At 50.7% G+C, this 13,650-nt stretch overlaps 4 protein-coding genes across 4 annotated transcripts; 2 read left to right on the forward strand and 2 right to left on the reverse strand.

Moving 5' to 3' along the window:
• Positions 1-2,087: 2,087 nt before the first annotated feature.
• Positions 2,088-4,392, reverse strand: BO87DRAFT_400989 (FHA domain protein; the record flags this gene model as incomplete). The annotated part of the gene is made up of 4 exons (XM_025625573.1): positions 2,088-3,835; positions 3,894-4,026; positions 4,101-4,306; positions 4,377-4,392. 4 exons carry the CDS (start codon positions 4,390-4,392, stop codon positions 2,088-2,090), a joined length of 2,103 nt encoding a protein of 700 aa, XP_025475312.1.
• Positions 4,393-6,001: 1,609 nt separating this feature from the next.
• On the reverse strand, positions 6,002-8,149 carry tom70 (putative mitochondrial outer membrane translocase receptor (TOM70); the record flags this gene model as incomplete). Its single annotated transcript, XM_025627535.1, has 5 exons — positions 6,002-6,249; positions 6,311-6,784; positions 6,838-7,609; positions 7,683-7,765; positions 7,837-8,149. The coding sequence occupies 5 exons, from the start codon at positions 8,147-8,149 to the stop codon at positions 6,002-6,004; spliced, it is 1,890 nt and encodes a 629-aa protein (XP_025475313.1).
• Positions 8,150-8,490: 341 nt separating this feature from the next.
• BO87DRAFT_410233 (uncharacterized protein) lies at positions 8,491-11,874 on the forward strand. Its single transcript, XM_025626311.1, has 4 exons — positions 8,491-9,510; positions 10,396-10,529; positions 10,613-10,630; positions 10,663-11,874. The coding sequence occupies exons 1-4, from the start codon at positions 8,731-8,733 to the stop codon at positions 11,528-11,530; spliced, it is 1,800 nt and encodes a 599-aa protein (XP_025475314.1). The 5' UTR covers positions 8,491-8,730; the 3' UTR covers positions 11,531-11,874.
• A 520-nt stretch (positions 11,875-12,394) lies between these two features.
• Positions 12,395-13,324, forward strand: BO87DRAFT_380295 (uncharacterized protein). Its single transcript, XM_025624269.1, has one exon. It carries the CDS (start codon positions 12,404-12,406, stop codon positions 13,259-13,261), a length of 858 nt encoding a protein of 285 aa, XP_025475315.1. The 5' UTR covers positions 12,395-12,403; the 3' UTR covers positions 13,262-13,324.
• The last annotated feature ends 326 nt before the right edge of the window (positions 13,325-13,650 follow it).

A 13,650-nucleotide genomic window follows, 5' to 3' on the forward strand; every position in this document is an offset into this window, starting at 1 on the left:
GTAGGGCATATGGTGACTGAGGAAGGTAAAGAAGAAATAGCGAGTCAAACCCGCGAAGAGTGAGGAAGGGGAGGTTTATTCATGCGTGCCTGTGAACAATGGGCACAGTGTGACGGGAGCCATGAAACTGCAGAGGCACGAGGACACGCGGACAAGCGCCCTCGAAAGAAAGAAAAAGAAAATAAATAAAAAGAAAATAAATAAATAAATAAAACATAAAAATAAAATGAGAAGGAATAATCACGGGGAGAGGGAACAAATGAGAATAGCAGATTACTGGACGATCAGATAGTGAATTTTGCAGGCCGTAATTTCCGCGCCTCGCAAGTGGCAGTCCATTCCCGATTTCTGCAGGTATCCGGTTCTCACTTCTCAAGGGGGGAAAGAAAAGGGAGATGGCGATTCCATCGCAACCGCAGTGCAGCGATGATTGCTCGGCTTTTGGGGCATTAATCTTGCGTCGTCCTCTTTAAAAGGCAAAGGAAATTTTCTTGCCTGGACCAATGGCCGAAGATCCTGGAGGTTCTTTGAGTGGCCTGCGTCTGCGGATTGGTCACATGTTATAAGAATCCCTGTCCATATTATGGGATTCGAACTGCGGTTGGAACTCACGCAGTTCATGGCGGGAAACTTGCCTGACTTTGATGCTCCTGCCGCAGGTACGGAGTACGGAACACGTACTTTTGAGCCCTAGTGGTCTTAAAGGGACCAATCTGCCCTTACTCAGGGATTCTAGACCGAGGCGAAGGATGGCTAAGAAACCCAGTGACAATGCCATCCATGTGGTCCATTTCTGTCTCGGTCACGGGTGGATCCCACAGCCAGGGAAACAGAAGAGACTTATGGACAAAGAAATGAAATGAAATGAAAACCAGAAAGAAGAAAATATGCAAGGGTGGGTGGCTTACAGGTAAGGTAGGAGTGGAGGACGGCAAAGTCGGGTCTCAATCAGATCAATGGTCGGTGAGCTGCAAGTATCCGGCAGGCATCACGCGCACGACTGAGGACCCAACTTGGAATTTTATTAGGGCACATAATCGTGGCCATTGTTAACCTGCCCGAGTCACAGGAAAAGTGCTGGCTGGGATACAGATCCCTGGAAGGAGAAAAAGCAAAAGCAGGGTAGGCGAAGGAGTTCCAACCTTGAACTCAAGGCAAGGCCACGGGACAGGGACACTACCGAGGGAAACTGGATGCGACTCGCGCGCTTGACGGAGTGGAACTGCTGCTGGAGGCACCGTTTGTTGTACAGAGAAAAGCAAAGCTGGGAGGAGGAAGAAAGAGTGACGTACGGCAACTTGGCCGGCCGAACGGCTGGACACCTTCAACCTGGTTATTGCCCTTCAATGATAAGTTCTACTCTGGGTGTACGACGACCCCGACAATGAGGGGAAGTAAAGGAGGGGAGGGGAGGTGGGGAAGAAGAAGCGGTGGCAGCTCCTCTACGGCAGATCAGGATCAAGAGGAAAATGCAGAGACGGAAAGAGAAAGGCAGAGAAGGAGAAAGTAACGAACGACAAGCCTTGATAGAGGCGCCGACGTGGTGGTCATGGTCGACTTCATGGCGGTCACCAATCCAATAGGCCAATAGGCCAATAAGCTCCACTCAGCAGAAAGAACCAGTATGACCCCCCGGTCATAACTAAAAGCCGGCCCACCGATCATGAGAGCGAGAAGAGCCTGCCTTGCGGCCGTGGTTACATTGGCCCGTCTCATCCACCCCGGAACAACACCGACTAGTGTGCCATCGGAAGAACTGGCTGTATTATTTGCTAGAACAATAATTACATCCAGGTCTGCGGGGGCTGGCTGGTTGTACCTCGGTTCTGAAGAAGCCCATCAGAGCAGGAAGATAAGAAAACAGCGAGAAACACGCCCAAATACCAAACATAGGAAAAGTGAAAGAAAGATAGAAAGAAAACGAAGAGAGACAGAGAAGCAGCACCCGCCATATCCCAATTCGGAAAGGTATGAGAAGAGAACGCCGATAGCACCACGTACTCGGTGTGGTTCATAAGCACCGTGTTTCATAACAGAAGCGCATAGTTTCCAAAGCGAATGGCCAATTCCGGGACAACTCCTGTTCTTTACTCAAAGTAATCTGGGGGGAGCGACGCCAACGCAGCGATAGTACCGAAAGCACCGATGGCTACACCCAAAGCAGCACTTGCAGCATGGCTGGCAAACCTCCCCGTACTAGAAGTCTTTGCTCGCTTTGTAGGAGGTGCGGTCGTCTCGGCATCATTAATGGGGTCGTCAACTGACGGCAGCTCGTTCGCACTGTCTAAGTCTGCCAACTGGGATGGAATTTCCTGTTGGTCCGTTGGCATCTGTGGCTGAGCATCCGGATAGCAAGTCTCTTGGTCAGACGATTGGCTAGCGCTTGTCACAGCTGAGTCAACCCCGTCTCGATGATAAGTAGCAACGTCTAGCTCGGAACTCCCAGACGAGCCATCAATCTCCTCCGCCTTCCTTTTCAGTGGCTTGTTTGCGGGAACGCTATCTAATCCTATCTCGGACCTTTGCATCTGTGGCAATGGTGTTGGAATGGCATCTGGCTGTTTCTGAGGCATGGGTGTCTCCTGGATTTCTTGTCCGTCGCTCGAAGCTGCTTCCTGGCTTACAATCCCAGGGGTAGCCATAGAAGCAATGACTGAATCATTACCACGGTTACAAGCAGGATCAGTCTCACCAAGCAGGAACGACTCGTTGTTGACAAAGGGTCCGTCAGCGTAAGGCACTTGCGGAGTTGGGGGGATATGCAGGGAGTATGAAGTGTTTGCAGTGGTTCGTGGATTCCACCAGTCCATGTGCATCATTGGAGGATTATTCTGGTAGCTAGGTAGCGAACGATCGACTGTCTTTCCGTATGGAGAAGATAGAGTTGGCTGCAATAAGATTGGCGGCGGTGGAGCTTCGGTCGAAATTATTCTGGAAGGGCCAGTGCTCTGAGAACGCAGATCTGATGTGGAATTCCTAACGGCGAGCAACTCCGGCTCACACGTCTCAGCGTCACATGCCATATCCTCCCCATGTCGATCGTTAAATTCGGGCCTGGATGTATCATTTCCACATGGCAAGCGGGCATTTGTTTCCTCCACAGCATAGCTCGCCTCTGATGCTATCAAGTCGCGAATCCCCAGAACATGAAGGCTTCTCGATCTCACAGACTCCTCATCTTCATGGGACTGTTCTGCATTGGATCTGAACGAAGACTGGGAATCTACCTCGTCATCTTCGTCGTCATCCGAACCAGCATGGTAATCTTCGCCCCAGCTGGAATCCTCGTCGTCAGAGGTACTCATCGCAGATGCACTGTCCGCCTCCTGGATGAAATCATCAAAATCATGAGCCGCGTTACTTGGTTCGTCGATAAGATCTATGACGGAGGGTGGGGTCATCCGGGGAGTTACCAGAGGCTGTTCATGTTGTCCATGCTCGAGATCAATAGGGCTCAATTGGGATCCTTGCTGGCCATCATGTCTACCCACTTGATCTGTATCTGAGCAGGCACCCACGTGGGAATTTCTTGCGTCGTCCCTCTTCAGAGGGGACGTCAAAGGCGACGAAACCTCCATGACGGATTGGTCGTCTGAATCTGAATCGGGGGTGGAGTTGTCAATCTCGGAAGCACTGTCGGATGCAACCACCATAGGAACGGAATCTTCTTTTGCATCACTGTCATCATCGTCAGGAACACAAAAGGTATTGGTTGCAAGGGCGGTTCTTTGGCTGTCCATGGTGTCAGCACTGCTCAAACTAGGCGGGACACATGGGGCGTACAAAGGGTCAGGCCATTCGAATTCACAACGAACTTTAAGTGGAGGGAAGGTATCTTATATGACACGTCAATAACCCATCTGTACCTTTCTCAGTAGTCGGGCAAGACTCACCAGAGCCACGATACACTGTGGAGCCAAAGGTGACCACGTCATCATGTTTGATGACAGAGTCCTCCTCTGTTGGAATTCTCTTCCCATTTATCCAGGTACCATGCATCGACCCACCGTCACGAATGTAGACGAGCTAAACAAAGTTCAGCCTATCTTGGCCTGAAGCCCAACTACCTGTTGAGGTGATAGCCATATAGAAGAACATACCTGCTTGTCGAAGCACACCCATAGCTTGGCATGGTTGCGCGACATGACCCTCGATTCAAATAATCCATTGTTTCTGGCGGGGATAAGATTCTTTGATTCACGCTTAGAAGCCCGACCAATGTTGACTTGATTATTGGTAGAAGTGAACTCTAGGGATCGATATGGCAAATCATCGGATACGGACAAAGGGCGGAGAGTCACAATAGCTGCCCGAAGAACAGGTATTAGTTCGATTTGGCTTCGGTGCGTATAGACTAGTGCAGAGCAGACACTTACCCTGTGTGGCAGGCATGGTGATAAGTGGTGGTGCCGTCAGCACAAAGAGATAGAGCGACAGTTATTAAGACGTGCAGTGCAGTCTGGATCGAACCAAGGTATCAGTGTCTTATATCTCAGAATCCCCAGCGCTTGAACGGCAAGACCGGATGCCAGAAACCGGACAGGCTGCCTGAGCGCTTACCTACTCAGCATCAACATCAACCAACAAGACGGCAGAGAATGAGAAACGGATCTGAGTGTAGCCTTTGAAGGTAGATGAAGACCACGATAGCGTCGAGAGGGGAAAGGCAGGGAAGTGATGAAGTGTTTACAGCAGGCTGATGAGGCGGCCAACGGGGGAAGCCAAGGAAGCTTTGGGTAGGAGGGGCAGGAGCATACGACCGACCCGATGGGATCAGCCTGAGGTCAATCAATGGGCGGTCGCTGTCAGGCACCCGGGAAACGTAGAAGGAAAAGTCACTGGCTATGAAAGCGTACCAAAGTGTTAGTACCAGCAGTGAATGTCAAAGGCAGCCTAGACAGTCCCCAGATATTGCCTGCAGGGAAGGGTGTGACGGCGATCAGGCAGAGGGCGCTGATTCATAGTGTAGTATTTGATAAGAAGAATAGGAAGGGGCCGTATCTTACTTACTACCACTCAGGTTTGGTTCACGCAACAAAAGTGAAAGAGGTAGTTTAACACACCTCGGAAGGGACTGAGACAGAGTCTCACTCACAAGAAAGATGGAGAAAGAAGTAGGAGAGGCATCACTCAGCAGACAAGCTGTTGAATGAGTGTCAGATAGGGAGTAGATGAGTCGAACGATAACATGTTCGGACAAGATGGATGACGCCGATGCGGGCGAGAGAGCGATTGCTGATAGGCCGACGGGTGGGGGGGGAATACCCGTCAGGTGGACCAGCACCTTTTAGTTTAGTCGGGCGGAATACAGAAGAGGTAAGATTAGGTGAATACACTAGTTACTCAAAATGGTGATCCAGTGACTTGCCATCTAGTATCTCCCCCATCATTCGACCCGACCTGTCACCATTACCTTAACTCTTTCTTGACTTGAAGTTATTCATCCCACACTTGGCTTTCCCTATACTATGGTACATACATACATCGCTCGTGCTTGCCCCTCTTCCCAAACCGACATGCCGGATAGAAAGTATATGTGTATCTTCCGGTCCGCAGACCTCTCTCATCTCTCATCATGCCCCGCATTTCTTCCTCGATAAAAGAGCCCAGTGTGCCCCTCCCAGAACCAATGGAGAGAGCTTGGAGACAAACAGAGAGGGGGGAGGAAAACCATCTCGCAAACAGAAACATGGAAACACGGTCGCAACAGGAGATAAAACAGTATATCGGCACAAAAAGAAAAAATAAAAGATCCAGACGTCAAATAAATCGAGACATAAAAAGAAAAAAAGAAAAGAAAAGAAGTCCTTATAGTAAATACACACAGATGAATGGTTCAGGCGCCCATGCACCTACCAGAGCAGACCAGGCATAAGCTACGGCCTGCAACGCTTCAACCACCGGAATTCCAAGACAGAAGAGAATGAGGGAAAATAGATTAGGTCGTACACGTCTTTCGGCGTCTTGACGGGTGTAAATGAAGATATATCAGGACTCAATCTTACAGAGAGGGAGGGGGGGCAAAGCCAGCACCCATGCCTTGCAGACGGGCAGCAAGCTGGGGGTACTTCTCCTGGACTTCCAGCTGCGTGCGGGTGGCCTCGGCATAGGAGATGGCATTGATAATCTCCGCCTCGGTACGAGCAAGCTCAGCGGCGCGCTCGAAGTACTTGAGGGCCTGCGAGACCTTGCCCTGCTGCAGCAGAAGCTGGGCCATCGTTCCTACGGCGATATCGCATTCGGGGTCGACTGCAAGCCGGTTAGTGTTCCAAGATCTCTCCACTTTACAGCGAACGTTCGCAAGACTTACTGATCAAAGCTTTCTGGCAGAGGTTCTCGGCCTCCTGGAAATCGTGCTTCCACTGGAACAAGGCAAGAGCCTTGTTGATCAGGGGCAGGACGTTAATACCCATGGGCTTGCTCTGCTTCTCCATCTCCACGGCCTTGTCGAACTTCTCAATTGCCTCCGAGAAGTTCTGCTGATCGAGGAGAAGTTCACCGTAGTAGTTGTAGACATCAGGCACTTCTTCAAAGTTCTTCACGGATCTTCTGAAGGTGGCCATGGCGGACGCAACGGAGCCCATCTTGTACTGCGTAACACCAAGCTGAATGTGGGAGTAGATGAACGTACGGTCGAGGTCGATGGATTTCTGGTAATCCTTAGCAGCCTCGGCGAACTCTCCGAGGATGAAGTGAAGCTGGGCGCGGTGGTAGTAGATGTCGGGGTCATCCTTGTTGTGGGTGATGGCGAGCTCGAAGTCGTCGGCAGCGGCGTCCTTGTTTCCTTTGGGACATGTCAGCAAAGCATCTACCAAACGAAAAGGGCATTTAACATACCGAGCTCGAGGTGCAAGCTGGCACGCTTGATGTAGCTCTGAACCAACGACGGCTGCAGCTCAACACTCTTGTTGAGATCCAACAATGCGGCCTGAGCGTTACCCTCGAGATAGGTGAAGGTGGCTCTCAGGTTAAGAGCAAGGGCTTCGTATTCACCCAAGTCTCCGAGCTCCAGAGCCTTCTCAAAGGCAGAAGCAGCCTCCTCGTAGCCATCACCAGTCTTCAGGGCCATTGCAAGCAGACCCTTGCGGAGTTGACCCTTACCGGAGTCGTCGCTCAGATCCGCAGACTCATCGAGGCCTTCGGGCAGTGCCTGGGGGCGGAAGCTCTGGAGATAGTTCGAAACAAAGGTCGGGCTAGGGAGCTTCTTGCCCTTCGCCTCAATAATGGCCTTTCCTTTCCTCTCGGCAACCTTCTTCAGGAGTCTTTCCAGAGCAACACGGCTGATCTCGTTGGAGAAGCCGTCGATGATGCAGCTGGCAGTGAAGTCAAGTAGAGCCTCGCTGAACTTCTCCAGGTGTTCGTATGCAATGGCTCTCCGGTTCAGGGCCTTGACGTACTCACTGTCCATGGCGAGAGCGGCACTGGTATCTTCGACGACCTTCTCCCACTCCGACAGAACGTTATAGCAGGCGGCACGGTTCGAGTAGAAGACCGGATCGGGCTTGCAGAGAATGGCCTTTCCGTAGAGCTCAATGGCATTGTTGTAGTCCTTGGAGCCATACGCCTTGTTTCCAGCAGCCTTGAGCTTGGCTGCGTAAGCCTTCCTTGTCTTTAAATCCGGTATTAGCATTTGCGGTATCGGCGACCGAAGGTGTTTCCATCGTAAAAGGCCAAAGACTTACCTCTTCCGACAGCTGTGCAACGGATTCCTCGTCAACTTCTGGGAGTTCTTCGGACGCTTCCTCCGTCTTCTTTGCGGCAGGCTCTAAGGAGATCGTCAGCCCGAATCGGATAATTGTCGACGGGAGAGGCAGAGTGTGGTTCTCTTCAACATACCCTCTTGAACGGAGGCAGCCTTGGCCTTCTTCTCTTCTTCTGCCTTCTTCTTCTCCTTTCTCCTCTGATTCTTGCTCTTCTTCTTCTCTGTGGAAGGGGCCGGGGTAGTCCGACCTGAGTCGGAGAGGTAGTAGACGACACCCGCGCTGGTCACGACCACAGCAACACCGGCAATGGTGTAAACAAGGGCCTTATTTTCCGACACCCATTTCGAGATGCGGTCCCAAACTGATGCTGATGAAGATGGGGGAAGAGAAGTCGTGTCAAGAACGACGTTCTTCGTAGGCTGGGGCAATGGCGACTGGCTTGACATGATGACCCGACAGAGGAACCCGTCTTCTTATCGCTTTTCCTATGAATCTACAAAGGGAGCTTGGTCAGCATCGTGACAGCCAAATGGGCCTGGGAGGGAATTGATAGGGAGCACGGACGGTCCTGAGTGCAGAGCAAGTGCTTGTCGGCAGGGCGGACAACTTGTCTTGGGGTTGGGAGAGAGCGAGGAGAGATGCGGCTTGAAAAGTTATGCGTTGCGATGTTCAGGTTCCGGCGACGCAGCGGGCTTTCCGAGCTGGTTTGGGCCAATCACACTCGCCGCAAGGGGATGGGCTCCGTCAGCTCCTGCTTTCTCCACAACATCATCATCCGTGATTCCAAGGCAAATGGGACCAATGTGTCGTCTTCTGTGCTGGATCATGACCATCTCACATAGCTCAGGCTGGCGCGAATTAATATTCTCAATTGCGCAAACCCCCTTTTTCTAGTGTGCGACCGTCTAATGTGCCGAGGTGCCAACAGCACGGCTATCACTTGCTAACAGCTCGGTGCTCTGTCTAGCTCATACTTACAAGTGTCTTGTCTACTTTTCTCGGTCGCAATTGCCGCGACGGCAAAAAAATGGCCTCGGAGGTGCTGCCACAGGACTTCAAAATCATATCGTCTCTACGCTACGATCCTGCTCTTTCAACGATAGGCAAGCGAGCAGCGGCTAGAACAACACCCGATCCATTGACCACACCGTATTATCTCCTCCCTTACCATCAAGAACGCCTTCGAAATGCAGCGGCATGTTTCAGCTGGGGAAAGGCTCTCGCCTTCCTGAAACAAGACACGAATCAGTTCGTCGAGTTTCTTAACACCTTCATTCCGGACAACACCAAGCCATGGCGCCTCCGAATTCTCCTCGATAGCACGGGCACTTGCGAGGTTGAGGTCAACCCGACGACGTCAATGAATCCGCTGAATTATCTAACTCCAACCGAAACGAACCTTCAGTCCACTGCCTGGCGTGTATACATCGATTCCGAACGCATATCCCCATCCGTTTTCACCACACACAAGACTACGGCTCGCGACTTCTACACAGCTGCACGACTCCGATCGGGAATAGTTTCTTTTGTAGAGCCTGCGGAAGTTCTTCTGGTAAACCCGGCGGGTGCGATCATGGAAGGAAGCATTACAACACCATACTTCAGGCGACGAAATACGACGGAGGGGGAGGGAAAGCCAGCTTGGATTACACCGCCGCTTTCCAGCGGTGGCAATGCGGGTACAACGAGACAATATGCTTTAGCACAGGGATTCTGCGCTGAGGATACAATTGCAGCTACTGACCTAGTGGATGGCGAGGAGTGCTGGCTCAGCAATGGTGTCCGAGGTTTCATCCGCGGCAAGATTGTACTCAGAGGAATCGACGAGCCACATGCCTAACGTCTATCTAAGCCAGACAATAGAAGGATTTCCGAGTAAAGTCGAGGATAAAACCCGGATATCTCGGGCCCCGACCTTGTGAGAGACCAGGATTTCCCTATCGGTCATGTAGGCGTATGAGCTTGCAGACATGTGTCACACTTGTTGACACATCTTATGCATAAAAGCGCCAAATAGTGCTCCGCACCTATTGTCATTATATTGCAGGGCCACGTATGAGTCCGACTGTACTGCACCCTGCTATGACGAAAGGTTGTTATGAGATGGAGCATAAATAGTACAGGCAGAGCACTGTTGAATTATGCTAGTACCTTTGTGGAGTCCGAACTGGGTGCTCACTACTACAGTAGTAGTACTACCGAGTAACTACCCCTCATACTAGTATGCTATATAATTGAGTGTGACTAGCAGTGGGTACTACTATTAAGTATTCTGCTGTTAGCCTGTTACTCCTACTAATTATACTGGTACTAGGTCCAAAAAGCTTGGCTGTCATGGCTCCTCCGTTTCGTCACAACTCGGCACTAGTAGTAGTTATGGTTAGTGATTGAAGTACTTAAAGTTATACTACTAGTACTACTAAACACTATTGCTGGAACTACAGTATTTGTGGAATAGTGAGTAGTTCAAGGTGATTATACTCCCCGTTATTCCCCGTATACAACCCGGATATATAAAATGATGGAAGATTGGCTGGTAGTCCGTTGTGTGTTGAATACTACTACTATCACAAGCAGGGTGATTGTCCTGACGTCAGAAATTCGATACCTCAAGTATGATCATACGAGGATCAGCAAAGACTTTGCTGTCTGCCACGCAGTCCTGGTCTATAGTAGTGCTTTGTAGCTGAAGAAAACCAAGAGGACTACTAAGTACTACATGATGATTGGCCAGACGGGAGACAATCAGATGATGCACCGGCCCATCCCCGCATTACCAAACAGGCTTAGCGGCGAGCGGCCAGAAGCTGACAGAAATTCTTCCCAGTCGGAGGCTCGGGCAGATTCGTCCGGCCACTGAGAAAGGCGATTGAGCAGGCGAGCACTGCAGTTCACTTTAAACCAAGCAGCATCCCCAACGCCACCCTGTGCTCCAGTTCCATCCTCTCTCTTCCCCAAGTTGGTGTGACTTCCTCATTCCAATTATCCGATTCACTCTGTATGCATCATTCGCAATTATGAAATTCTTCGAGAATGTCTTCACCTACGACTATTCCTTCCCGGCCGTGTCGCTGGCCTACTTCCTTCGCTATCCCAACCCGTATTCTCGCCATGTGCTGACCACCGATGTCATTGACCGTTATGTCGATCCGACGACTCAGCGTCTCCACACCACTCGCCTCCTCCTCAAGAAATCCAAGGTCCCCTCGGGAATCCTCAAACTCCTCCCCAAAGGGATTGGCGGCTCAGACAATTCCGGCCAGAGCTATATCCTCGAAACGACTGTTGTGGACGCCAAAGAGGGCTGGATGCAGACGGAATCTCGTAACATGGAATGGACTGGGATATTGAGCGTGGTCGAGAAGCAATTCTACCAGCGTCAGCCCGAAGGTCCGCTCGGCACCCTGGAAGGGCTTTCCCTCGATGACAAGAAAAGCGAGCAGACTACGGTGCGCACTACAGTCACTTTCCGCTCTAAATTCGGGCAAGGAAAACTGCTAGGCAGAAGGAAGACGGAGCCGAGTAGCGATCACACTGGGGATTACGAAGAAGAAGCTCCAAAAAGAGGCCTTTTCACCTCCCTGTCCACTGCGGGAATCCAACGCACGATTGAGCTGATTGGATTGAACCGCACTCGGGATGCCGTGCTTAAGAGTAAGCAGGGTATGAACGTGGTCCTTGAGCGCTTGCGCAATGGCGGTATCGTAGGTGTTCTCGAAGGGATGCGTCAAGATCGGGAAGCAGCGTTCGGGCCTGAGGGCGGTCCCTGGAAGCGAGTTTGGCTATCCGGCCATGGGCACGCGTCTATTCAAGATGACGACAATTGATTTCGAACTTTTCATCGATTTGGAGAAAAGGCGACCAACACGGGAAATATATGTGCGACATTCAAGCGTGGAGCTCTGGCGTTTTTGGGGGATTCTCATTTCTTTCTTGCTTTTGACGGACAATCTCCTACCCTTCTGAAACTTTTCTTCTTCCTTTCATTCAGGGTTATACTCTGAAATTTCTGACTATTTTGACACCTGCATATTATCTCACCATGTATACAACGAGAAACGTCACGGATCAAAACCTTGTGTATATTAGGAAAGGGCGGCCAGTCGGATACTCTTGCTGAATTCGGTTGCACCTCTGTACAATATCGATGCAATTCACATTTACTTCTTTCACTTGCTTCTATTTCCTGTAGTTGCATGTCTTCCAAGACGACCACATTGGCTTTCTTTGAAAGCCCTGTTCGGTTTACACTTCCTTCACTGATACTTTATCTTGACTTCTGCCCGACCATCTTTTCACGGAAGATAGTCTCTCACCCTTGAAAGATCCTCTGGTAACCACATACCGCGAGATAATCTGCCGGACGCCATCGAGGCTCGCCAGCAGGGACTGCAATCAATTGATCGCAGGGTGACGACGGCCAATAACCAGAGACGAACGGTCTGGAAATGCACGTGACCACTACCTGAGCCAGAACGTGGTATCCTTTCCGTGAGAAACTCCTTGAACAGCTGGATTACAGTTGGTGTGACCCCTGCAGACTAAACACGAGCCCATGAACCTTTGCTCAGGAACTAACATGAAACGATTTATTTCAGCTGGCTCATAAGCTGTTGTACTATCTCGGTTCCTGTCTCTTCAGACCGTCCGCATCCAAACACCCCAGGAATCCCTACATAGATTAGACCCGGCACCGGAAGATGGAACGGCAACTACCGACGCGTGGGGTACGCGTTTATGATTCTCAGATAACATCAGAACGCCATGGAGTGAAGCGTGAATATGAAGATCCGGTTACGCCTTTTGCGGACGGTACACAAGTAAGCGAGGGTTTCAGATTCCTACCTGTGCCTACCGAGACGGATGATCTTCAAACGACTTGCACGAAGCTTGAAGAGCTAGCTAAAATAGTCGAGCAAGGAAACAGTCTCGCACTATTTACGGGACTAAAACTAGCAACATACCCATCGAAAAGCGACCCGGAGAGCGTGGCCATGAGCCAGCTGACATCGGAAGAGCTGTGGATGTATGAGACTTGGAAGGAGATGAAGACGAGACAAGACACCAAGCCTAAGAACGGTGACCGTTCCTGCAACGAAGGGGATAGCAATGGTATGAAGCTCCCGTACTTCGACTGGGAGCAGAACGTGGCGCCGGTGCCCCAGGGAGCTCATAGTCTCAAGAGGTTTACGCAGCGGGCGGCGGCCATGGACGTGGTCTTTGGCCATCGAGGCGCTACACCTGAAAATGCTTCCTGGCTTACGTCGCACATGATATTTATGTTACCCCTCGTAAAAGCTGTCACCAAGGTCACCAACATCACAAAAAACCTTAAGAACAGTCATCAGTCGCGCCAGACGCGTGGGTTGACAGACATGGAGGTGGCCGAGGTTGAAACGGCACGCAAATTGGTGTCTATTGCGAACAAGAATCGGGCTCGAGAAATGGAAAAGATTCGCCGGTTGATGAAAACGATCGAGGGATATGCGTCAATACTCAGAGAGCGCGCTGAAGGACTGGAGAGACTGAGGCACACCTCGACTATGCAGCGTCGATGAAGGTATACTGTGGGATCTATTTTTATAGATCAGGCAGAAGAAACCCAGACAAAGGGAGTCTAGGTCAAAGGGTTGTGAGAGACATCTCCAAGGCACGCGACCTCGTATAGAAGGCCATTTGCCGATGGAACCCGTAAACTTGCACATGTTACCGTTCGTATGTGCTTATCAGGATACGAAGGGATAGCAACGAACATAGGAAGTTATAGTACCATAGTAGTATTTAGCACCCGCTAACTAGTTACGACTCCACAGCAAATATGAAATTGGGGTATGAGCTCCCCATCTCGTCTTCTTTGACTCCTTAGATGTCCCTCTGTCTCATCGATATGTTCATAACTACTTAATACATTGGGAGACAATCCGACAAAGGCAAAGCTCGAATCCAC

This window comes from Aspergillus neoniger (assembly GCF_003184625.1).
Source record: "Aspergillus neoniger CBS 115656 unplaced genomic scaffold BO87scaffold_43, whole genome shotgun sequence".
NCBI classification, from domain to species: Eukaryota; Fungi; Ascomycota; class Eurotiomycetes; order Eurotiales; family Aspergillaceae; genus Aspergillus; species Aspergillus neoniger.